Source organism: Nomascus leucogenys, chromosome 15 (genome assembly GCF_006542625.1).
Source record: "Nomascus leucogenys isolate Asia chromosome 15, Asia_NLE_v1, whole genome shotgun sequence".
Classification (NCBI taxonomy): domain Eukaryota; kingdom Metazoa; phylum Chordata; class Mammalia; order Primates; family Hylobatidae; genus Nomascus; species Nomascus leucogenys.
Window position 1 is genome coordinate 32,645,930 of NC_044395.1, and position 26,408 is coordinate 32,672,337.

The window sequence follows — 26,408 nt, forward strand, 5'->3', positions numbered from 1 at the left end:
GCTCAGGGAAAGGGGAAGTCCCTTATAAAACCATAAGATCTCGCGAGCACTCACTCACTATCTGAGAACAGGATGGGGGAAATTGCCCCCATGATTCAATTATCCCCACCTGTTCCCTCCCACAACATGTGAGGATAATGGGAACTACAATTCAAGATGAGATTTGGGTGGGGACACAGCCAAACCTTTTCCCCAGCACCAACTCCCAGCCTCCCTGAACTGGATTAAAGTCTTCATATCTTTAGCTGTTCAAAAATACTGGTAGCAAATATCAATACTTTAGTCAATTCAACTTCCCCCTCCTTCAACCATAAAAATTCATTATAATGTTCTTTTTCAAACAATACAATCATGAATGGAGCTAAAAGAAAACAAAAAGAAATCCAGCAGAACATTTTCTCCTCATCACCTCATCAAGCAGTTTAGGGCAGGACACAGGAGTTGCTAAATGAGGTGAGGCAGAAAAGGGAGAACGTGTTCTAATTAGCTTTCAGCTCTCTTTGTCCCCACAGCACAACCAGACGTTTTTCCCCACTACGAAAATAAAGTTTAAGGTCTAGTTAGGAAAGAAAGTTCAGATAATGAGACTGTAGAGAAGCAGCCAGACATGGTGACTTGCACCTGTAATACCAGCTACTTGGGAGGCTGAGGCAGGAGGACTGCTTCAGGACAGGAGTTCAAGACCAGACTGAGCAACACGTCTCTAAAAAACTAAAAATTAAAAAAAAAAGGGGCATTATCCTTTAAAATATACTTGTCACTATGAATTCATGTTAGATTAACGAATAAACAGGTCAATTATAACACTTTATTTCTAATTTCCTTTATTACTAGTAAAGCTCTTTCATAGAGGATAATTTATAATTTAGAAGTGATACATACCTCAGAGTTTTTACTGAAAAGCACAAAAACTGGTCTGAAATTTGACTGGTGGCTTCCTATGTGCCTTTTTGAAAAACGTCCCTTGACCACCCAGGTGCAAGCAGGTTCCCGCCACCCTAGTTCCTTTCACCCCACATTGTTTAGTACCCTTTACCATACTTAATCATTTATAATGATTTACTTGTTTAGTAGCTTGTTCCTCCCAACCCGTGGCTAGTACAGTGCCTGGCATGTAACTGGCACCCAAATTTTTGTTGCATAAATAAGTAAATCCTAAAATAGTTTCTCTCCCTAGTTAGGAGGATGCTATTAGTAACGCACAGGATAATCTCCAAGTTGAAGCAAGTCCAGAATGAGTTCTAAAATGACCTTAGCAACTAGGGTAGCAGAACAAAATGAGTATAAAACAAAACAAAACAGAATCTGAACCACTCTCCTTCTAAATCACACCAATTACTTTCAACAGAAATTTGACCTTTCCAATAATTCTATAATCTCTTTTTCTTGTATCTGAATCTTTGGGTTGGTACAAAAAGTAGCAAGCAACACCAAATGGTTCCTTTTTTCCAGCATATAAGATGTTTGCTGTTAATACAGAGTTAATACAAATATAACTTGAAAAAGTTTCCTTTTAAAAAACTATGTAAGAGGCTGGGCACGGTGGTTCACGCCTGTAATTCCCAGCACTTCGGGAGGCCGAGGCGGGCGGATCACGAGTTCAGGAGATCGAGACCATCCTGGCTAACACGGTGAAACCCTGTCTCTACTAAAATACAAAAAATTAGCCGGGCATGGTGGTGGGCACCTGTAGTCCCAGCTGCTTGGGAGGCGGAGGTTGCAGTGAGCCGTGAGTGCGCCACTGCACTCCCGCCTGGGCGACAGAGTGAGATTCTGTCTCAAAAACAAAAAAAACAAAAAAAAACAAAACAAAAAACCCCCAAAAAACTATGTAAGGTCTTTTTGAGTGTGTTTGATAGGGGCTTTAATAACACAAATAAGGCATTAAACTATAATCTAAGTGACATTGCTGGTCTTAAACTTTCATGTTTAAAAAATCCTGTATGAACAATGTACTCATTATGTAAAGAAAGACAAAAATGTTTCTTCACTGTATAATTAACTAACTGCATCAATGAAATACTGATCAAGTAGAAATTACCTATTAGTTTATCCTCCTTAACATATGTCTACTCAGCCTTGGTTAGTACAGGAGAGATTGCTTACCATAACTGATAAACTATTTTGGAACTATCTTACTGGATATTTTCCCTAGCTAACCAAAGTATTTATTTTTAGATAAAAAATAAAACATTTTAAAAAGGAACAGCGAAATTTCACAAAACATAGTTGAGACATACTGGACAGAGGAATACACCTAAAGTTGTTTACTTTTTAGAATATATCCTATTGAATTTAACATAAAATTTAAAAAACTGCAGAGCTCAAGTGTGGAACTAATTTTGAAATCTATTCTATAATCTTATGTATTAAAATATTCATTTCAGCAAATGCTTGCTTTTGAAGGAAAAAGAAAATGTAGTGAAAGCAATAATTAGTAACAATCTCTATTAGTATGTCTTAAATCAGGTTTTGCTAAGCACATGGCCTGGAACTAGGCTTCAAATCTGCTTACATTAGACTTTCTGTCATGGCAACTTTATGGGAGTTTTAAATTTTGGAAACAAAGTGTACCGACAAGGCATCATCTTTAAGGCAATAAAGCTGAACTTTGCTAACATGAACATGTTTAAACTCCCATATGCTTCCAAGAGTTTGAGAGTGTGGACAAAGCTTAACTATTCAGCCCAGCACTTCCCACACCCCCTATCAGATTTGTTTGCCTGGACATACTCACCATGTGATAAGGCTTATCTTTAGATTAAAGGCTGGAAGATTTCCCTGTCTCCTCTTCAAAAGTAATTCCACACTGTGACCAGAGGACCAAAGTTAAACTTAAATGGTGCAATAAATAGTTCAAAAGTATCTCTGAAACCTCAATGCACTCAAATCAAAAAGGCTATTGAGAAGTAACCTTAAGCAGGGGTCCAAAGCAGTTACTGAGCATATTGTATTCAGTTAAAGACTGGAAATATTCTAAAGAGCATCCAGTCTAATCCAGTCACATTTTACAGATGAGTCAAATTAAGTCAAGAGAAGTTAGGTATCTTTCTGATCCAGTTCGTTATATTGTGATAGCAGAACTTGGGTCTCTTGATTGCCAACTGAGAAGGTAACTTTTTTTACATCCCAATTTAATTCAGTTGAATCAAGTACATTGTTGTAACTATTATGTGGAAAAGAAATGCTAGCCTCTACTGCAGACTGAAGAAAGATTTTTGGAGGGGATTGAAAATGACAGGTCAGAGAAATGCCATAACTATTTTTCTCACAGGATAATGTACATACGAAACACTACAGAATATAACACTTAAAGAAGCACTAGCAAAATGAAGGACATCCAGAGAAGTGAGTAAATTGATAAAGAACAGAGAACTCCGAACACATGAAAAACCAGAGAAACCACAGTTAGAAGAGAACACTGCTGGGATTAGAGCTGTATTCACACATGTGAAAGGAAGTAAATTTTTGGGTAATCAAGAAATATAAATTTTGTGGTCATTAGAATTTTCCTTAAGTAGAATGGGCTACACTATAATGAAGTAAACTAGTAAAGGGAAAGGTCAAAGCTGAGATTGGTGAGGCAAGAATTGGGTAAATAATTCAACTAGATGCCTTTAAAGTCTGTTCCAATCAGAGATCTTAAATTCTCTTATGTAATTAGAAACTTGGCCAGGCCCTGCGGCTCATGCCTGTAACCTCAGCACTTTGGGAGGTAGAGGCAGGCAGACTGCTTGAGCCCCAGGGGTTTGAGACCAGCCTGGGCAACATGGCAAAACCCCATGTCTAATAAAGACACAAAAAAATTAGCAGGGTATGGTGGCACATGCCTGTAGTCCCAGCTACAGGTGGGAGGCTTGTATGAGCCCAGGAATTGAGGCTGCAGTGAACTGAGATTGAGCCATGCTGCACCCCAGCCTGGGCGATGTGAGTGAGACGCTGTCTCCAAAAAAGAAAGAAACAATAAAGAAAGAAAAGAAAAACTCATTATCTTTGGGTAATTTATTCAAGATGAGTCACAATACAAGATGCAAGTGCATTAACCACTATTTTTCTCCCTCTCAAATTTTCATGTATCAGCATTAGTAGGTATTTCTGAAAGATTAACTGCATTCAATCTAAATTGCTTATAAATTCTAGGTATCAAAAGATCAAATTCAAATTTCAGTTTTGTCATTTAACTATATAACCTTGGGTATAATTTCCCTGGATCTCAGAGGAGCTCAGATTTTAGACCATATTCCCTAACTCTCCAGCATTAAAAAAAAAAAAAAAAAAGTGTTGGTGGTCCGAGGAATCATAATGGCTGTGTGGTGCTATGGCACTTAGTGGGCCAGGGATGTTGAATGTTCTGCAGTGATCAGAAGAGTAGCATTCTCCCCACTGAAAAAAGGATGATTAGAGGAATCATTACGAGGGCCAAATTTTGTGAGTTTTATCGGTTAATAATTTTTTTTTTTGAGATGCAGTCTCGCTCTGTTGCCCAGGCTGGAGTGCAGTGGTGCGATCTTGGCTCACTGCAACCTCTGCCTCGCAGGTTCAGGCGATTCTCCTGCCTCAGCCTCCTGAGTAGTTGGGACTATAGGTGCGTGCCACCAGCCCAGCTAATTTTTGTATTTTTAGTAGAGACAGGGTGTCACCATGTTGGCCAGGATGGTCTTGATCTCCTAACCTCATGATCCATCTGCCTCGGCTTTTGCGATGGAGTTTTGCTCTGTCTCCCAGGCTAGAATGCAGTGCACCATCTTAGCTCACTGCAATGTCTGCCTACCGGGTTCAAGTGATTCTCAGTGCCTCAGCCTCCCAAGCAGCTGGGATTATAGGCATGTGCCATCACACCTGGCTAATTTTTGCATTTTTAGTAGAGACGGGGTTTCACTATGTTGGCCAGGCTGGTCTCGAACTCCTTACCTAAAGTGATCTGCCCACCACGGCCTCCCAAAGTGCTGAGATTACAGGTGTGAGCCACTGCATCCAGCCTGTTACTAATTTTTATTATTTTTTTTTATTTTATTATAATTTTTTTTGAGACCGAGTCTCGCTCTGTCGCCCAGGCTGGAGTGCAGTGGCATAATCTCGGCTCACTGCAAGCTCCGCCTCCCGGGTTCACGCCATTCTCCCGCCTCAGCCTCTCCCAGTAGCTGGGACTACAGGCACCCGCCACCACGCCCGGGTAATTTTTTGTATTTTTATTAGAGATGGGGTTTCATCGTGGTCTCGATCTCCTGACCTCGTGATCCGCCTGCCTCGGCCTCCCAAAGTGCTGGGATTACAAGCATGAGCCACTGCGCCTGGCCTCTAATTTTTATTTTTATTCTTAATTTTTTGAGACAGAGTCTCACTCTGTTGCCCAGGCTGGAGTAGAGTGGCGTGATATTCACTCACTGCAACCTCTGCCTCCTGGATTCAAGTGATTCTCATGCCTCAGCCTCCTGAGTGACTACAAGCGTGTGACACCACTCCCAGCTATTTTTTTCTATTTTTAGTAGAGATGGGGTTTCACTACGTTGGCCAGGCTGGTCAGGAACTCCTGGCCTCAAGTGATCCATCCACCTTGACCTCTCAAAGTGCTGGGATTACAGGCATGAGCCACCGCACCTGGCCATCTGTTAATAATTTTTAGTTAGCAATAGCTCTTTTTATCTAAAACACACATCTTTTCCTCTGTACGCTAAGTAATTAATACAGTCCATAACCAAATACTGACAGCCCAGGATAACCAGGAAAGACTTGAGTTGATAAGGGGAAAAAAAGCCCCAAACCTCAAAACAAAACAGAACAAAAAAAACCTTACTTTTAGCATATAGCTATCAAGAGACTCGCTTTGATAAAATTTAAATAATTAGATGCTGACATTCTCTTTGCTCAAGACTCCATTAATGAAGTTATCAATTTGGTTTCTAGAGACTTCAGTGGTTTTCCCCCAACACTAATAGGATGGATTCTTAGTTATTTAGTTGGTTGTTAGGTGCATTTTCATCAAAAGGAAAATATAATTTTTAACAACAGAAATATTTGGCTTAAAAAAGAAAAAATGTTAATGAATGTCTCAAAATTTTTATAGATATTTAATTATTAATGCCAAATATTTAACTCTGATGAAAAAAATGTCTCAACAACTTTTGGCTTTAGTCTTATTTTAATAAATTGCATATAGGTATTTGTATTTTATTTATCCTTTTATTTCTTATTTCAAGACATTATAGTAACACATACACATGTGTATATAAATGCACAGAAAGCAAGTTTTGGGAAACTGAAACAAAGGAACCAAAATCAACATATGAGGTTTAATACCTCTGACATTTCTACACATAGAATTTCTGTGCACAGAACTGTAGTTAGGAATTAAATATTCTGTTTTTGTCACTCTAGACTGTTCATTACTTGCTTTAAAATTCAAAGGTATAATTTTTTCCCCAAATCTCTGGCTCCAATATTTTGTTTACACCAAATATTTTTATCCCAGTGGTGCCATCAGCACTTATTTTCTAAAACACAGATGGGTAACAATATTTTAATACATCTTTTTATAATATAAACAATAGCAAAAATAACATTAAAGATCAGTTTATCAACTATTCGTGTTTTAAAGATCTTTTTTCATTCTGAACAGCAACTATAATTTCATTGTTTTCATTAGGCCTTTTACTGGAAAATGTCCATGATTGTACTATATAAAATAATAGATCTACAACATACAAGGGGACGTTTAAACCTGAGACTCATGTTTGCTAGTACAAAATCTCCATGGAAAAAAAATCATCTCCTATGTGTTTATATGAAATATAAACACATGTGTTTATATGAAATAATTTAATGGCTTGCATAATACTCAAGGAACCATTTTCTTGAACAAAGAGTAAAAACATTCCTAATATGACTCCTTAAAAAAACGAACAAAAAAAGCCCTATTTTTCTTAAAAGTCAATAAACATCAGTGCATCCTTATTGCCATTTGATGTCACTTCATGATTTGTTATAAATTACTAATGAATTCTCTAAAATTAAAATATTAAATAGCTTTTAAATGTTAAAGAAAAAAATCAGATTAAAAAACCCAATCCACAACAAATTACTCTTTGATTCCCTAAAATTACATAAATAACATTAATTTCATGTGAGATGTGAAGGATTGATACTATATAGTCATGTGTCACTTAATAACCAGGATCCGCTTTGTGAAATGGATCATTAGGCAATTCTGTCACTGTGCAAACATCTTAGAGAGTACTTACACAAACCTAGATGGTACAGTCTACTACATGCCTAGGCTGTAAGGTATAGCCTATTGCCCCTAAGCTACAAAACTGTACAGCCTGTTAGTGTGCTGAACACTGTAGGCAACTATAGCACAACGGGTAGTATTTGTGTATCTAAACATAGAAAAGGTACAGTAAAAACACAGTATTAGAATCATATGGGACCACGACTGTATATGTGGTCTGCCGCTGACTGAAACATTATTATGCAGCACATGAAGTGTAATTACTAAATATGGTTAATCTTCAAGCAAATGGCTGTATTCTAACTATAATTAATCTGAAAGCATCTGATAAATAAACATATAAAAAGGGGTTGCTTAAAGGAGGTAAAATTAAGCTTCTCTAGGGGCTTAGCTCCCATTCTAAGATGCTGAAAGACACACATCTACTTGATTTAAGCCAAAAATTGATATTTTAATATAGATTTGAAGAATATAGAAAAGCAAACTCCACAACCATGAAAGCAATATCCTACACCATTTGTTTGTGTTTGTATGGACCAAAGGGTCAGAAACAAGGGGATGGTTTATATTTCTTTGGCAGAGATACAACATAATCCACTATGCAGAACTTCTGATTTCAAGGAAAATTTCAAATCCAGCAGCTAACAGCTTGTCTCTATTTGCTGTCACTCTAGATCAGAGAAACCCACACGTTTTTTTCTTTCCTGCCCCCCTTCAGTTACACTTGAGCTCTCTGAGTGAAAAGGTCTGGAACTGATTAAAAGTCGGCCCACAAAATAAAAAGCTTTGGCATATTGTCAAGCCTGTCTGGAATATACACACGGTGGGCCCAAAAAGGGAAACTAAATGCAGTAAGAGAATTTTATGAAAACTTTTTCTGGGCACATCGAATTGTATGCCTGTGTGTACATAACGTGCTGGAGGGTGGTAGTGTTTTTTAAAGTACCTCCTCCTCTTAAAAGACCAAGCTGTGTGTGTAATCAATAGTCTACTTAAGCTTACAGAAAAGTTGTTTTATTTCACTGTTTTAAAGGAAAAAATTTTTTTCTTTAAAAAGCTTTGTTCTAATTCCTGATCTCTGCAGTTGGTAAAGCGTTCGTCATCATCTTTCATAACCTTAGGTCAGGGAAAAAAATTCCGCAACACCATTCTTTAGAATTTCCAAAATGTGGAGAAATTGAATTCATTTCATTAGAGATAATTTAAGGAAACATGGCTGTTATTGTTCCAGTCCATACAAATGGCCGTATTTATTAAATTCTCTCTCTTACTTGGTTTCCTGTTCCAACCACAAGGGCTAATTCAAATAGTAAGCAGAATCTGAAGTTGCAAATTATTAACATACCTCATTACTTTTTTAACACCCAAACAGGTCTTGAAGCTTAAAAGGCTAGTATTTAAGCCAAACCGGTTATCTGTCAAAGTGACATCACTGCCCTAATCCTACCATTGACTTAACTTGAATAGGGGGTTCAGTCAGTTTGGGGCAAACTTGAATTTTTTTTAAAGGTATATATAAGACACAAAATAACTGCTCATAATGTTCTTGATGGAGAAGTTATTTTATCCAACCAGCTCCAGATAAGAGTTTTTTTCTTTTTTCCCCCCACAGGGTTGTGTTTTGATGGCATTCACAGAGTTAATTCCTCTTTCCCGTGAGGGCCCCACAGTTGTTGTTAGGTCAAACCCTGTAAAGCTTCAAAGGTTCCGAGTCCCCTCAGTCTGACCTATTCAGTGATCTGCACATTGTTTTCATTTAGCTGCATCTAGTCCAAGACGAAGCTTCAAAACCACAATTATCTGCTCTTTTTTAGATGCATATTCCACGGCCTTGGAAAAATATCTCAGAAACCCAAATGAAGAACTGAAAACAGTTTAAAACACACACACACACACATTTTTTTAAAAAGCACTGATATACCCTTATCAAAATGTACACATTTGGAAGGGGAGGGGTTCCTTTGTGCAAATGTGATTTACTCATGAGATCTGGAGGGGAATATGGCTTTCTTTGTTTTCTGAATGAAGAAAAAAAAGAACATTTATTTTTCAAGAGAGACAGAAGAGGGGGCAAAACGCTTTCACTGGGCCATTTCTGGGGTGACATTTTCCCCCTTAGGATGGGAAACACTACAACACCCAGGCATAGGATGGTACTCATCACTCTCAGAAGCTAAGCACAAGCAGACATCAGGTCACTGACAAAAGCTGGTACTCCTGGTCTGAGGTGTTGCATGACAGCCTGATTATTATTGCAGCTAAAAAAATCATTTTAAATACGATCACTGTTTTTCTCCCAAAATGTGAAAGGAACAAGTGATTCTGGTTAGTTGGCCATTATGACATTCCCCCACCCCAACCTGAGGAGCCCTAAAAATCTGATTCAGATCTAAATTTCTCAAGTTTACAATGAGAAGGATAAAAACACTACTGGTAAACGTTGGGTGGGCAGGGTCATTTTTAATACTATAAAGCAATGTGATTTTATTTAAATGTGCTTTCCCAAGTATATTTACAAAAAAAATTAGCAACCAAAAGCATCTAAAAAGGTTTTGAGATGAACCTTTACCAAAACGAGGGTCAAGCCTTGGGTCTAGCCAAGAGGTGGTCTTGTTCTTATGGTTTATATAGTAAATTTCTCCATCCTGAGTCATGGCTTGTTCCCATCCATCAGGAAGAGGACCTATAATACAGAAAAAAAAAAAATCATGGTTTTTATTTGGTGCACCTAAAAAAAAGTGGGAGGGCGTACTAATTTAAAAAGAAAACACATCTTAACAAAACGATTCACTGAAACATATTTAAGGCTGTGTTCAGAGAAGAAAGGTAAACCTATATACCTGCTTCTTCTCCACTAAAAAGAAACCACCAAATAATAAAATGAATATTCCTCAACACAGAGATGAAGAAAAAAAATTTTTCTCCAAAAAATCCTTTCGGAAGTCATGGCCCAAATAATTATTATTACTGTTAACATAAGACACGGAAGAGCTTGCAGCTCAGAAACTACCATCCAATCCAATCAGTTTTGTGACAATACCTTCCTAGGAACACCAAGGTTCATTAATAAGAAATATATGCAAGTATTTTTAGAACATCGAAAATATCATAAACATTCTATTTAATATAAAGCACACTTTAGCTAAGACAGCCAAGCTCTATTTATTTCCATGTTTTATGTGACTGGCTCACATCAAGAAAACTGTAAGACAGAAAGCTACAGTCCAAACAAAGCTTATTTTTAAGCAGACCAGAAACTGCTAATGGGTGGGGGTTGCAGTTTGAAGTTTAAGCTTGTTGGAGGCTTGGGAGGAGGCAAGATAAGTGCTAAAGTTGTTGGAAGGCAAACTTTAAGGAAATGTCATTTGAGAGATAGGACTAAAGAATACAGTTAACTCTAAAAGGACTTTCCTATCTTTATAGGAATAGAGAAGTCAAGACAATTGCTCTTGGGAGGTAACAGCAATGAAAAGAGAGGCCCAGAATAAATAACTAAAGTATTCAAACATAATTCCTCCTGATTTCCTTGTCCCTCCCAACTCCCCCAGTTCCCATTTCCAACAGGAATCAAAAGAGCCAGGGCAGGAGATACAAACTGGGATAGTCAGTACATGGCTAAAATCTTTTCTTCTGTGGACTAACATGAATTGAACACTTACCTTATGCTAGTCATTGTTCTTATATATTATGTACATTAATTCATTTAATTCTTACAGTAAACAAATGACATAAGCAGTAGTACTACTTATTCTAATGAGGAAATTGACACACAAAGTGCCAGGCTGATCAGCCTGGTACAAGATCACAAAGCTAGTTAGTACCAGGAATGATATTCAAACCCAGGCAGCGTGATTCCTAACCCACTGACTGCTCTTCACAACTATACTTCTTTTCATTCATCTCCCACAGGTGACCAGAGCCTAAGTATGCCTCCTATGCACAAATAGAACAATTCCCTTCTTCCTGTATTGGCAGTCCACACCAGTCTCATGCGTGACGCTGAATAAGTAACTTTGGTTAAACTGACCACTTACACAAGGCCCATGGGACCCAAAGTCCTAATTTTAGGCCAGTTTCATTTCATATTAGGAACAGATCAATTTGCAGCTGCATTTTCAAAGGTCTACTTTGATGGGGTAAAATCCTGTTAGGAAATGCAGACGTGTGGAATTAGTTTTCTCTTTGCCTAGAATCCTTAGGAAGGCTCCCCTTCAGTCCTGGATGTGTAGTACACTACTAACCAAGTCCAGAGGTAGCATTTGTTGTACGCATCCCAAGTTTACCAGAGGGTGAATGAGAAGCAAACCTGTTTAACACATGTATATCAAACCTTTTCTCACCAGCTTTCACTGTCATTTTGGGCTCTATTTCCTCCCCAGAAAGACAGAACTCCAACACTGAGTATTAATGGTTTGCTACTATCTTTAGCTGTAAAATGGCTGAATTATAAAATGCTTTTGCAAAACAACTAACTGTATTTAAAATTTTTAGGTACTGAAAATACCATGTGACTATACATGGTGATGAACAAGTCAAGTCAACAGCAGTCACTGAATGCCTTTGGGAGCCTCAACTCAACAACCCCAAAAGATCTCATCATAGCTTTCAAGCCTGCTTGAATATATGGATTTCATATGTGTGGTTTAAACACACACACACACACACACACACAGACACACACACACACACACACACAATTATTCCCCACCTTAGCTGTCTGAATGAGAGCCACAAGAGACATCTAGGATACAAACCAAACTTCCCTACCTGCTCCACTCACTTCATTTTGTAAATTCCACTTATATTCTCTCTGATGGGTCTGTCACAGTCCATCTCAGAGAACTCAGCCATCAATACTTACCAGCTCTCTTTTTTGACCACTTCCTCAGTAACTGGCTTCTCATCTCTTCTCACTCCACCTCTATCAGTCACCAGGGGTTTCTCTTCTTAAAATATTTTCGAATCATCTTTTAAACATGTCATTCATTCTTACTCAAGAACATTCCCATTGCTCTCCATCAAGAGGAAAATGCCTAAATTCTTTACTAGCTGGACTCATTTCTGAAGTCTTCTTCAGATACCCAGTTTTCCCACCAACTTTCCACAAAATCATGCCGTCTCCTTGTACATGCCGTTCCCATTATCACAGATACTCTGCATCCCCTGCCTCCTAAACTCTTCGTCATCCTGCAAGAGACAGCTCAGATGTCACTTTTTTAATTCAGCCTGTCCATATTACCTCGGACAGAAATTAGTTTCCTCTTCCATTCTCCATGAACATTTAACAGGTAGAGTTGTAATTACTTGTTTACATATCTGTTCTCCTGGCAATGATCAAGTCATTCATCTTTACAAGCTTGTAGGCTAATACCTGAATAGCTGCTCAATAAATGTTTGATGGAAGAATGAATGTCTTGCCTTTTAAGTAATATTTTGAACTTTCTATAAGCTTAAAATCATATAGAACATATATTATTTGCAATTAACATTTATACCAACATATATATACCAAATATAAAATAATACTTTATATTCATTTTATCTTTCATTTAATACTCTCTGGGTAAAAAATATAATGTTATGTGGAAAGAGATGGCCCAAAATAGGATACTTTCTTTATACTGAAAGAAAGCTGCTCACCAAAGCCAAGGAATAGATTAGAAAACATCACCTTTAAATAACTTTTCACCACACTATCTTTGTTATAGAATTAAGATAGAGGAAACTGAAAATAAACAAATCTTCCAGTGTTAATGAAACAATACAGATCCAGGCTTTACTCACAAAAAAAGAATTTTTAGTCAAGCGGTCCTTAGAAGAAATTCAGTGACTTGATTCTCAATGTAGGATTCCAAGTCATTCTCTTAAACTAAGCTAACTGTTGAATAACCACAAAAAGGAGAGAAAGCAAAAGGTGGTATGTTTTCTGAAAGTGAAACAAGTTACACTTAGTGAAAATGTGTTTCAATCATCTGTTTGGACTAGGGTTAGGATGCAGGAAGGTTAAGTCCAAGTGGGGAAATGTAGGATTCCCACAAAAATAAATGTAAGAGAAGACCACAGGGGCTCGACCAAAATAAATTTAGGATGCCTTTATGTTCAATTTATATTCTGATTGTAATGTGCTATACATTCATCAGAATCACCTGGAGGGTTTGTTAAAACACATGTTGCTGAGCCTTACCCCTATACTTTCTGATTCAGCAGGCCAGGGACTGGGCCTGAAAATTCCCAGGTGATGCTGATGCTGGTCTAAGGAACACACTTTGAGAACCACTGATTTAAAACAACCACTTAGGGCCAGGCATGGTGGTTCACACCTGTAATCCCAGCACTTTGGGAGGCTGAGGCAGGGGATCACAAGGTCAGGAGTTTGAGACCAGCCTGACCAACATGGTGAAACTCCGTCTCTACTAAAAATACAAAAAATTAGCCAGACGTGGTGGTGAGGGCCTGTAATCCCAGCTACTCAGGAGACTGAGGCAGGAGAATCACTTGAATCGGGGAGGTGGAGGTTGCAGTGAGCCAGATCACGCCACTGCACTCCAGCCTGGGCAACAGGGTGAGACTCCGTCTCAAAACAACAACAACAAAAACAAACAAAACACAACCACTTAGAATTCTTTAGCTATTACAGAAATATTTCTTAAATTTATCTGAGTTATACACAACCACATTTATTCATTTTAGGCAGTTTGGATCGATCTATGAAGCCCTGCAGGTCTGGGAATAGTACACAGCCATGTCTGCTAGAATTAGGCAAATCTACCATGACAAAACAGACACCAAAAGGGCAGTACGTTTTTTGTTTTTTTTTTTTTTTAATTTTATTTTGAGACAGAGTCTTTTTCTGTCTCCAAAATTCATTTCACATTTGTCCTTAATGACCAGGTAGAAATAAGGATTAGGTGGCAGGAAGCAAGAAGAATGGATGTGACCCACGGGAGTTATTATATTTTTTTTTGAGACAGGGTCTCATTCTGTCACCCAGGCTGGAGTGCGGTGGTGCAATCCCGGCTCACTGCAGCCTCGAACTCCTGGGTTCAAGCAACCTCCCGCCTCAGCTTCCTGGGGAGCTAGGACTACAGGCACACACCACTATGCTCAGCTATTTTTTAAATTTTTCTGTAAAGGTGGGGTCTCATTATGTTGCCCAGGCTGGTCTCGAAATCCTGAGCTCAAGAGATCCTCACACCTCGACCTCCCAAAGTGGTGGGATTACAGGTGCGAGCTACCACACCTGGCCGAGAATTACTACTGGCCATTTAGCTTCAAACCATTTTTAGTTGAGAAGTTTTCACTTCCTCAATACAGATGAAGAGTTCTTTCTCTGTGCTAGTAAAAAATTTTCTTTATATCTATGTCACAGCATTTATCATTCAGTATTATTTCATTATGTATGTTTTCTTCCTGGCTAGACTATGAAATTCCTGAACACAGGAGTATATATTTTGCATTTTCCTTTTTGTCCAGCATAGGACCTACTAATTAGAAATACATTAGGAGGCCAAGGCGGGAGGATCATGAGGTCAGGAGTTCGAGACCAGCCTGGCCAACATGGTGACATGGTGAAATCCCATCTCTACTAAAACTACAAAATTAGCCGGGTGTGGTGGTGCACACTACTGTAGTCCCAGCTACTCAGGAGGCTGAGGCAAGAGGATCTCTTGTACCCTGGAGGTGGAGGCTGCAGTGAGCTGAGATTGTGCCACTGCACTCCAGCCTGGGCGATGGACGTGAGACTCCATCTCAAAAAAAAAAAGAAAAAAGAAAAAAAAATAGAATAAATGTTGGCTGAAATGAACGTAATCAAAATGAAATTCAGTTAAAATCTATGCTTGTAAAACAAAATATTGTTTCATTCTTTCTGTGTAAGCTCAATTTCTGCATTATTTTTATGTGTCATTTAAACTGAAGGGACAGGGATATAGCAAATACTTTTATTCAACAAGTATTTATTGAGTTCCTACTGTATTCAGGCCCTGGAGATGAAGCAATAAACAACACAGTCCCTATCTGATGGAATTTATGTTCTAGACAGAAGACAGTACAATGCTGGCTAATGATAAGTGCAGCAAAAATAAATAAAGCAGCATGCATGAAAGAAAGAAAAATGAAAAATGGGAAAGAAAAAGAAAAACGGGAAACAGTTTTTTAGAAAAGCAGATCAAGAAGAGCAGGAAGTGACCTGTAAGCTTTGACCTAAATGCATTCCTAGCCAAACATGTGACGTTCCGGGCATGGGCATTCCAGGCAGGGGAAAGCATGAAGAGGCTACTACGTGTGGATGGGGCAGAATAAGCAGTTCACTTCATTTTTATGGTTAAGAATCTACCAGAAAAACTTCCATCATTTCAACCAGTAAAGGGTTGAATGGGTAATACTTAACGGAGATTACCATTATTAAACAGTAATTCCAATCCCCCAAACTCATGACAACCTCTAGATTGGTGAGAATGGGTAATACACATTTTCACCCCAATTAACTTTTACACACTCAAAAGCTGGGCCCTTAGACGTGAAAAAGATGTGGAAGCTTTTCAAGGCTGGGTTATCATGCCTGACCACCACACCAAAGCCTTCTTTAGAAGAAAAGATTAAAAGTAGGTCCTATAGCAAAAAGGAAGAGAGAAACAGGCCAGCATTTTATTGAGACGTAAAGAGGGTGACATGGTTTGGATGTCTGTCCCCTCCAAATTTCATAGTGAAATGGGATTCCCAAAGTTGGAGGTGGGGCCTGGTGGGGGGTGACTGTGTCATTGGGTGGGGGGTGGGGTCCCTCATGAATGGCTTTGCACCATCCCTTTGGTCATAAGTGAGTTCTCATTCAGTTCACCTGAGATCTGGTTGTTTAAAAGCCTGGGACTTCTCCCACTCACTTTCTTGCACCCTCTCTCACCATGTATCACACTGGTTCCCACTTCGCTTTTGCTAGGATTGTAAGCTTCCTGAGGTCCTCACCAGAAGCAGACACTGGCACCATGCTTCCTGTACAGCCTGCAGAATTGTGAGCCAAATAAAACCTCTTTTCTTTATAAATTACTCAGTTTCAGTTATTCCTTCATAGCAACACAAAATTAGATTGACAGAGGGTGAGAAATTTGAATCAGGATAAGCAGAAAGAGAGTAGTAGGCAATATAGAAAATAATTCATAAATTAGAATTACTTAAACTTGAGGGAATCGAGTTTTTACATAAGATTTACTACTAGTATTACTTGATTGACAACTTAGCTGCTACATCAAAAACCAACTCCCTGTGATATTTTAAAAAGAAATACTCCATGTCATAATACTGAAGGTGACTCACCATCAACTTCCTGCTCTTGCCTAAGGACCTTCTTGCATTAGTAATGACTAACTAAAACCATTTGCCATGTCTTTTCAAACAGGAAAGTCTTGATTAACTACACCACGAGTAAGAGGACCAACCTCCCCGTCACCTGCCCCACAATTTGGGAATAAAGAAGTCACCCAGGACACTGAAGTTTACTAAACACACCCTGATGAGTGGTACAAAGTACAGGATTATCAAGTAGTTTCCTTAGAAAGTAACAAGAGTAGCTCGAAAAGTAGATTCAATGACCTTCTAAAGGAACATTCTGCCTGGTGCTTGTTTTGAAATTCTGGTCTCGTGTATTTATGATGATTCACGAACTGTTTTTACTATATACAAGGCACTTTTCCTAAGTTCTTTGCAAGCAAATATTAACTCACTTAACAACCCTATGATGGAAGTACTATTATTATACCCACTTTACAGATGAGGAATTTAAGGCAAAGAAAAGTTAGCTTGTCCAGGATCATTCAGCCCAACCTATTAAGTGGCAGAGTGAGATTCAAACCTTGATAGTTGAGCTCTCCAGAAATCATGCTCTTGAATACTACACCACAAGTATGACAAACAGTAATCATATGTTTTTTGAATCCTCTTTTCTTGGAACTTTCATGAAATCCCATGGCTTGTCATATTCACGTAAATGAACTAGTCTTTCTCCTCCAACTGGACATTTGACACCTCACAAGATGTGTTCCCATATTTTGAGTGGGGTTTACTTTAAAATGCCATTTCCATTTGTCCCTCAAATAAAACTTTCACATAAAGTTTTTTTTTTTTTTGAGACCAAGTCTCACTCTGTCACCAGACTGGAGTGCCATGGCGCAATCTCGGTTCACTGCAACCTCCACCTGCTGGGTTCAAGCGATTCTCCTGCCTCAGCCTTCCGAGTAGCTGGGATTACAGGCGCCTGCCACCACACCCAGCTAATTTTTGTATTTTTAGTAAAGATGGGGTTTCACTGTGTTGGCCAGGCAGGTCTCGATCTCTTGACCTTGAAACTTTCACATAAACTTTTACATTTCCATGACAAAGTTTTAGCAGTAACTTCCAAATTGGTCTTATTCAACTCCAACATTAAACTTTGTATGTACCACAGCCACACAACCATCTTACCTCACCTCCTCTAAGGAGGAAGTCCTCTGCCTTAAGGCTCAGCTCCCTAAAGGAAAATTCTCAAATTTTTAGCGGGTTATCCTCTATAGTCAGGCATTATATAGCACTGCTTCGGTACTGAAAGCAACCAACATGCCAGGCTCTCTCTATTCCTCCACATCATTCCACATCCCTCCTCATTCAATCTTCTTTCAGTTCCTCAAACATCTCCTCTCCCAGCTCCAGGACCTTCACAAGTACAGTTGCTCCCTGCAGGAACTCTTCTCTCCACCTTCTTTGCTTAGCTAACTCCCTCTCATCCCTTCCCACTCTGAATGTCACTTCTTCCTAATAACTTGTCTACATATAGTTTCTTCTCCTATTTCATCAGCTGCTTTCTCTCTGGTAAGACGATTCTATCACTTTAGTAATTCATTCAGTCCTCGCAGCCGCATGGTTTGTTCACTCCCGTCTTTCTAGTACCTAGCAGTGTCATGCACTTTCTACCTCCATACATTCTCAGTATGTCCACCCCAAAGCCCGTGTCCTCCCAGCCTCCATTGTTTTCAACCCACTGAAATTCTACTTTTTTTTTTTTTTTTTTTTTGAGACAGAGTTACTCTGTTGCCCAGCCTGGAGTGCAATGCTGTGATCTCAGCTCACTGTAAACTCCACTTCCTGGGTTCAAGTAATTCTCCTGCCTCAGCCTCCTGAGTAGCTGGGATTACAGGCGTGCACCACCACACCCAGCTAACTTTTGTTATTTTTAGTAGAGATGAGGTTTCACCATGTTGGCCAGATCTCAAACTCCTGACCTTGAGATCTGCCCACACTGGCCTCCCAAAGTGCTGGGATTACAGGCGTGAGCCACTGTGCCTGACTCAATTCTACTCTATTCTTATGCCATATCTTTGTGAAGCTTTTCTCTAATCTGTCCCACTAGTAAGACTCTTCCCAACCTATAAATTGAAATTGCACCTGTTTTGATTTCTTGAATACAGTATGTACTGTCTTGTGTTCATCACTCTTCTACACTGAGTTTAACTATAAGCTATGTGGAACTAAGAGAAAAACTTATCACTCTGCCCTAGAATACGGGAAAAGTTCTCCAGTTTTTATGAGTGAGAATGTACAGTTTTGCAATGTTGCTCAGGACAAACATAGCAACATTTATTAGAAACCACTGCCTTGTTAGTAGTTTGTGATACTTTGGTCTGCAATTTGTGCAGATTTTTGGCTTTCAAAATAAACAGGAACTAAAATGCATCACCTCTGATTCTTCTTTAGTTTTCTTTACAAAGGAGTCTTCCATAAACATAAATATCTGAAATTCATATGCTTGACCATATATGCCTTAAACAATCCCTAATCAAGTTCTGCCCACACTACCAAGATTTTTAGGCAGACACAATGGAAAAAGTTATATACAAATTTGCTGCATAATGACATTTCAGTCAATGATGGATCACATATAGAATGGTGATCCCAGAAACTTATAATAGAGCTAAAAAATTCCTGTCACCTAGAGACGTCGTGGCTGTCATAAGGTAATGTCATAGTGCAACGTATTACTTCTTCTATGTTTAGATATATTTAGATATACACATACTTACCACTGTGTTACAACTGCCTACAGTCTTCAGTACCATAACATGCTGTCCAGGTTTGTAGCCCAGGAGCAATAAGCTATATCACTGAGTCTAGGTGTATAATACAGTATACCATCTAGGTTTGTGTAAGCCTACTCTGATGTTTATACAATTATGAAATCACCCAGCAACCCATTTCTCAGAACTTACCCCAGTCACTAAGCAACATATGACTATATTATTATCACTAACTTATTTTGTGGCTTTGATAAGCTGAATATAGGAAAATAAACACATTTACTGAAGAAAAGGCAGTCTATACATCAAGTTTTGGTAAAAGAAGGAAGTTTTTTTTTGAGACGAGGTCTCGCTCTGTCACCCAGGCTGGAGTGCAGTGGCGCCATCTTGGCTCACTGCAGCCTCCACCTCCCAGGTTCAAGCAATTCTCCCACCTCAGCCTCCCGAGTAGCTGGGATTACAGGGGTGTACCACCATGCCTGGCTAATTTTTGTATTTTTAGTAGAGACGGGGTTTCACCATGTTGATCAGCTGGTCTCAAACTCCTGACCTCAGGTGATCCGCCCGCCTTGGCCTCCCAAGCTAACGATACTATAAACATACTGATGAAAATAAGCTTTGGGCAAACAAATTTAAGAGTGGTGGCTAATCTATCCCGCCCACCCCATCCTGAGTTCAGGTTCACCCGTGTCCTATAGGTAGCTAGAAGACTCTTCTGCCAAACTACTAGAGCACGCTGATGAATCCAAGCCCCTTCTGGATTACAATGGGCAATGTGGTAGAATAAGATGAAACTCTGGACCATACATTTTGAAGGCTTAGATTGGAATTCTGGCACTCCTACTTACCTGCATTCTATGCACCGTCATACTGGTGCACCAACCACTATGTTCATGTACCCTTTGTAGCAGATGCCTCCCTGTACCCCAATCATTTGCTTGCATCCTTCTTTTCTCAACAGACTCTAAGCTCTTGAAGTAGAGACACTGACTTTTTTGTCTTTGTATCCCTAGGACTTAGCACTGCCACCAAATACAACCAAAGTTTGCTGAGCTGACATGATTAAGAGCCTATCTGTGGAAAAGTATGATCAGTCTTTGTGAAGTTGCAATCTCTCAGAGACTCAGTTTGTGCCTTTATAAATAATAGATTTTATTTTATTTTATTTTTTGAGACGGAGTCTCGCTCTGTCACCAGGCTGGAGTGCAGTGGTGCAATCTTGGCTCACTGCAACTTCTGCCTCCCGGGTTCAAGTGATTCTCCTGTCTCAGCCTCCCAAGTAGCTGGGACTACAGGCGTGCACCACCACGCCCAGCTGATTTTTGTATATTTAGTAGAGACAGGGTTTCACCATGTTGGCCAGGCTGGTCTCAAACAAGGCTGGCCGATCTCTTGACCTCGTGATCTGCCCGCCTTGGCCTCCCAAAGTGCTGGGATTACAGGCGTGATCAGCCACTGCACCTGGCCTGTAAATAATAGATTTAAGAAAAGCAGATAACATTTATTTTGCAGGGTTTTTATATTAAATAAGAGCTCATGAAATGATGGAACCACTCATTTTTATTTAGGTACTCAGTAAAGGTTTCATTCCAACCTAAAATGGGAATGATAAAATGATTTCTAGTGATATTTCTATGGATCTAAGCTTAAGCCATTCAATGGTATTCTATTTGTGTGCTCCTCTAACCAGCAGTATCAGTATCACCAGAAAATTGTTAGAAATGCAGAATCTCAGGTCCCAATCCTATTAAATCAGACCCAATGAATAAGAACTCCATTTGAACAAATTCTGAGGTAATTCCTTGACACATTACAAATTAAGAAGCACTACTCTAGAATACCGAGACTAACAAGGACCGCTTGTTTGATTAAACCTTTTCTAGAGCTACCATTAACTCAAACTTTAACAATACAGCAAAAGTACTATTCATTGGGTTACTTGATTAAAAAAAATATTTGATACATTATAAATAAAATTCATATGACTTTAGTTTCATATTCAACTCCAGAAAGACAGTATAGTTTAGAGACTATGAAGGGTTTAGATTCAGAAAGACCTTGGCTCAAATCTTGGATCCAATATTTATTAGCCTTCTAACCTTGGGCAAATTCCTTAACCTGCTTGATGCTTTCTTTATCTATAAAACAGAGATGAACACTCAATGGATCGTTGAGAGAATTAAAAGAACGTGTTTGACACAGGTCATGGCTCACAGTAGGTGCTTAAACGTCAGTTCCCTACTCTTTCTTAGAACAGTTCTACCATTTTGTTCCAATAATATATTAAACTTATTAAAAATTCATGTATACTATACCTAAGGAAGTAGCTTTAAATATAAGAAAATGAGACACTTGGATTTCAAAATTCAAATGATAAAAATAGGGAAAACCATAGCGGAAGACCCCTAAAGAAGATTTTTAATGGTATCCCAACATTTTCAGGACAAGGCTCAAACTTCTTAGCTTATGACACAAAGCCATTCTGAGGTGGTCTTCAGTCTCATTGCTCACCATCTGATAATTATCTCAAGGTAAAACTATGAAACTGTTTAAAAAATCATTTTCCTGTTTGTCAGGTTATAGCTGTAAGAACTTTCTAGAAGAAAAGGTCAAGTGTAAGCTCAGAGAGCCCACTAATATGCAACTCTTCAGACTTTCTTCAGTGCCACTTAAGTCTTTTAGATTTTAACTCAATGAAATGGCTTAGAGTTCGTTTACTAAGTTTATTTATGAAAGATTGGCTTTCTGTAAAGTTTTACTGAAGGAAAAACAAATAGCACACTTAGACTTCAGACTGCTCAAATAAATACCTTTCATTAAGATTTTAACCTAAAGAAAGTTTTACCACTTCCCTACCTTACTAACATCAAAAGAAAACCTTATTTTGGAAAACTGTGACTACTGTTGCAAGATTTATTCTATTTCACTTATGTTGCCTATATATGGTAGTCTATGAATATCATTTTTAAAGAATTAGCATCTTAATCTTTCACACAAATATTCCTCCTATGAGTCATAAAATTATTGTAGCAATAGAGTAACCAGAAAGATTTAGAAATCAGTGGGAAAGACAAAAATAATATTCCAACACTTATCAAGAGAATAAAACAGGCATTTGAGCTGGTTCTTAAATGGAAATGATTTAATCTCTTTCTCATTCTCTCTACTCCAAAGCTGAGCAAAGTTTCCAAAAATCTACAAATAATCACTGAAAAGTTGAACACAAATACTTCTATTTTTATCCCCTAATATGTAATAAGTCATTTATTAAGAGAGTTGGTGGAAATGATACTCATGGATCTAAATTTTTTTTTTTTTTAGACAGAGTCTGGCTGTCTCCCAGGCTGAAGTGCAGTGGTACAATCTCGGCTCACTGCAACCTCTCTGCCTCCTGGGTTCAAACGATTCTCCTGTCTCAGCCTCCTGAGTAGCTGGGATTACAGGCACCCACCATCATACCTGGCTAATTTTTGTATTTTTAGTAGAGACGGGGTTTCACCATGTTGGCCAGGCTGGTCTTGAACTCCTGACCTCAGGTGCTGTGCCCACCTCAGCCTCCCAAATTGCTGGGATTATAGGTGTGAACCACCGCACCCGGCCTACCTTAAAATCTTAATAACATTCAAAATGTAAATGAACTTTACTATCCAAAATGATTACTTCAAAGGCTTCTAGTAAATTTTTTAAAATATTTGGTATCTGTGCTCTAAGATCAGGTCAAGAGCACTCAACAGTCTTGAGTTTCTATATGTTTCCCCCTTTTTAGAAGATAATCTCTAAAGTAAAGCAAAGAGGACAGGAAAGAATTACCTTATCTGGAATAATCAAGCATGTAACTAAGTATACAAAACAGTACTCCTCAACATATTTGAGATGTAGATAGTTATTGTGGATAATCATGATACTCAAATTGAAATAATCTTTTAAAAGTATGTGGCACTATTAGAAAAAATACTGATCTGCAGCTACTGAAAAACAAAGTAACTATATACCCACATCTCAGCATAATGAATGTGGGTTTCTTTAAAGAAAGAATGAATAAATTAATACTTTAAAAATCATGACTGGAATTAAACAACATCAGAGTGATTCCCAGTGGAGAGGAAGTGAAAGGCTCTCACCATCAGAGCAAAATCAAAGCCATTAGTTGCCCTGACACGAGTGGTATCTTCATTATGCGGCTAAGTCAAGAGCGATGATTAGAAAGTGCCATTTATCAGCCATCACTGGGGTTTAACAAAGACTTCAGAAGAACTCCCATACTAGAGTAGATACAATAATTACAAGCTAATGCCATTTGCAACTTGGATATTGTAACTGAATTACTTTTTCTATTTCAAAAAGAAAAAATTTAAGTCTTCATATTCCATATTGGCATATTTTATTAAAATGAAATGGATGGGCCATAGTTTTAAGTAAGAAAAATGGTGGTTGTTTCTATATTATCATTTTTTAGGAACTTAATCATCAAATAAATCAAGCCACAAGCTATATAAAACAAGCCAAGCTTCTTAAGGATTGGTTATATTGATTCTGGATTATTATGCTTTTCCTTGTACTATTTTTCCATTTCATAGGGCCATTTCTCTTAATTTACCTGCACTTCTAGATGGGAAAAAGAAAACAGCAATTTTGTTTAAAAAAAAAAGTGTTTTTATTTAAAAAGTTTTTAAAAAAGATATTTGGAATACGAGCCTGAGAGTCTAGTCAAATACGCTGTCTCTTCATTGCTCTGACTTTGGGCTTTATTTGTTACAGTTCACTGCTATTAGGTTTCCCGTCAGTATAGTCTTTTCCCATATATTGTGACTTCAGACTGACAATTTCCATCTTATAATAATCCAGAACTTTTAGAAGAATCAGGAACCAACTACTTGGAAGAGCCAATGACCTCAATTTGATGATAAAACCTACAGAGATAAACATAACTTCAAAGATAGTGTGGTAACAGATTTTTAACAAAGTAACAGTGGCTACCAGGTATTACAAACTGATTAAATTGTAAAATATCAGATCACATTTATTTACCTATTATATATGCAAGACACTATACCAGGCACTGTACACTATTAATAATACATTTTAACTACGTGATATGGATTCTGTCATTTAATGCTTGCAACAGCCCTATGAGTTATTATCTCATTTTTCCAAGTGAAGAATACAGGTAGATACAGTAACTTGTCCAAGATTTCATGGACAATAAATGACGCCTGGGATTCAAACCAGGTCCATGGGATTTCAAGAGCCCTTGGTCTTAACCCTTATTGTAAATTGTCTCTCAGTTTCAAAGGTGAAAAGCGGAACTTTAAAGTTTATGAATTACAGCACATAAAGTAGGAATTACCAACACCTCAACCCTGCCGGCTCTGCAGCTTCTCACATCTTTACCCTCTCTGTGCTTTTTAAAGTTAAAACCTAAATCAATGTGTAATTTACCCATCATTTTTATATTTCATATCTATTTTCTAGCTCTCTCATTTTTCTTGGTAACAATCATCTCATTTGATCTTCAGTGCTGAGAGATATTACACAGGCAGGCAGGAGAACACAAGAGGCAAACCTTAAGTCAGCTCTATACTACTCACTTTGCTTGCTTCTGAACATTTTTCCCCACTTGAAGGAAGGTGCTTGGCACATTCCTCTAACATATATCACCTTTCATGATCAAGAGGGCATTTTCCCCACCCATCTTGAGGTACTTCCTAGGAATTCCTCACAGTTTTTCAAAGTAGAGAAATCTGAAAGTGCTACCTTGGTAGAGTTGGGAACTGTCAAATAAATCCCAATAATTTCTAACTTTAAAGCATATAAATAATGAATTCTCTAAAATGTACCTGTAATAAGACATTTGGGCTTTGGGTTGTTATCAAATGTACATTTCTCAAAAGCAGATAAATGCGTTGATTCTGCTTAATATAAATCAAGACATAACTTTTATTGATCCTAAATAGTCATTTGGCATACAGTTATTTCTAGATTATCACAGAATATACTTTGACTTTACTGTCCCTTGAAGATTCAGCAATCTTGTGGATCAGTGTTAACAAGTATACTATTTAAAAATTTAATATATATCATACACATAGAGCTAAGGAAGTTATCACTTTTCACTTCCCAGGGCTTTCTTTTCTATGTTGAACACAAAAATCATGAAACGTTTACCTAACTCCCAATACGTGGAGAAAAACTATGGATCCTAAGCAGGCATCAAAAGGCTATCATATACAACTAATTTATATTATAACTTTTATTTTTTTTGAGACAGGGTCTCACTCTGTTGTCCAGGCTGGAATGCAGTGGTGCGAACATGGCTCACTGCGGCCTTGACCTCATGGGCTCAAGCTATCCTCCCAATCTCAGTCACCCAAGTTGCTGGCACCACAGGCGTGTGACCACCATGCCTGGCTAATTTTTATTTTTATTTTTAATAGAGATGGGGTCTCCCTATGTTGCCCAGGCTGGTCTTGAACTCCTAGGCTCAAGCAATCCTCCCACCTTGGCCTCTCAAAGTGCTCGGATTATAGGCATGAACCACCACACCCTGCCTTATAAATTATAACTTTTTTTTTCAGATGGAGTCTTGCTCTGTCACCAGGCTGGAGTGCAGTGGCACGATCTCAGCTCACTGCAGCCTCCGCCTCCTGGGTTCAAGTGATTCTCCTGCCTCAGCCTCCAGAGTAGCTGGGACTACGGGCGCACACCACCACACCCAGCTAATTTTTTAATCTTTAGTAGAGACGGGGTTTCACTATGTTGGCCAGGGTGGTCTCAGTCTCTTGACCTCATGATCCACCTGCCCTGGCCTCCCAAAGTGCTGGCATTACAGGCGTGAGCCACTGCACCCAGCTATAAATTACAACTTTGAAAGGACAATCACCTCAAGTAATTTAATAGACTAGACTTTAGACATACATATATTTATATATTGAATATTTTAATATAGAATAAAGTAAAATACAACCATTCTTACCAAATTATTCCATTTCCTCTTATTTTTCCATTTTCCTCTTCTTCACCTTTCAAATTCTTTCACAAAGTTCGCTGTCATTTACCCTGCCACTTAAATGGCACAGTTAAATAATATAAATTAATCTTCTTCCAAGGATGTATTGGGTGTTGCCTCTAGAACCTTTTCCAGG

The 26,408-nt window shown here is 38.4% G+C and overlaps 1 protein-coding gene across 12 annotated transcripts in view; it reads right to left on the minus strand.

The window, feature by feature from the left end:
* The window catches only part of YAP1 (Yes associated protein 1), a 124,773-nt gene that overhangs the window by 38,062 nt on the left and 60,303 nt on the right, over nt 1–26,408 (minus strand). For 5 of the 12 annotated variants that reach the window (XM_030829248.1, XM_030829244.1, XM_030829250.1 and 2 more), the window contains exon 4: nt 9,798–9,911. The exons of 4 other annotated variants lie outside the window; for them this stretch is intronic. In XM_030829248.1, the coding sequence (XP_030685108.1) occupies nt 9,798–9,911 (114 nt within the window). Of the gene's footprint in view, nt 1–9,791; nt 9,912–26,408 lie in introns of all 12 variants that reach the window. 3 more of the 12 variants (XM_030829245.1, XM_030829249.1, XM_030829247.1) reach the window with 1 other exon arrangement.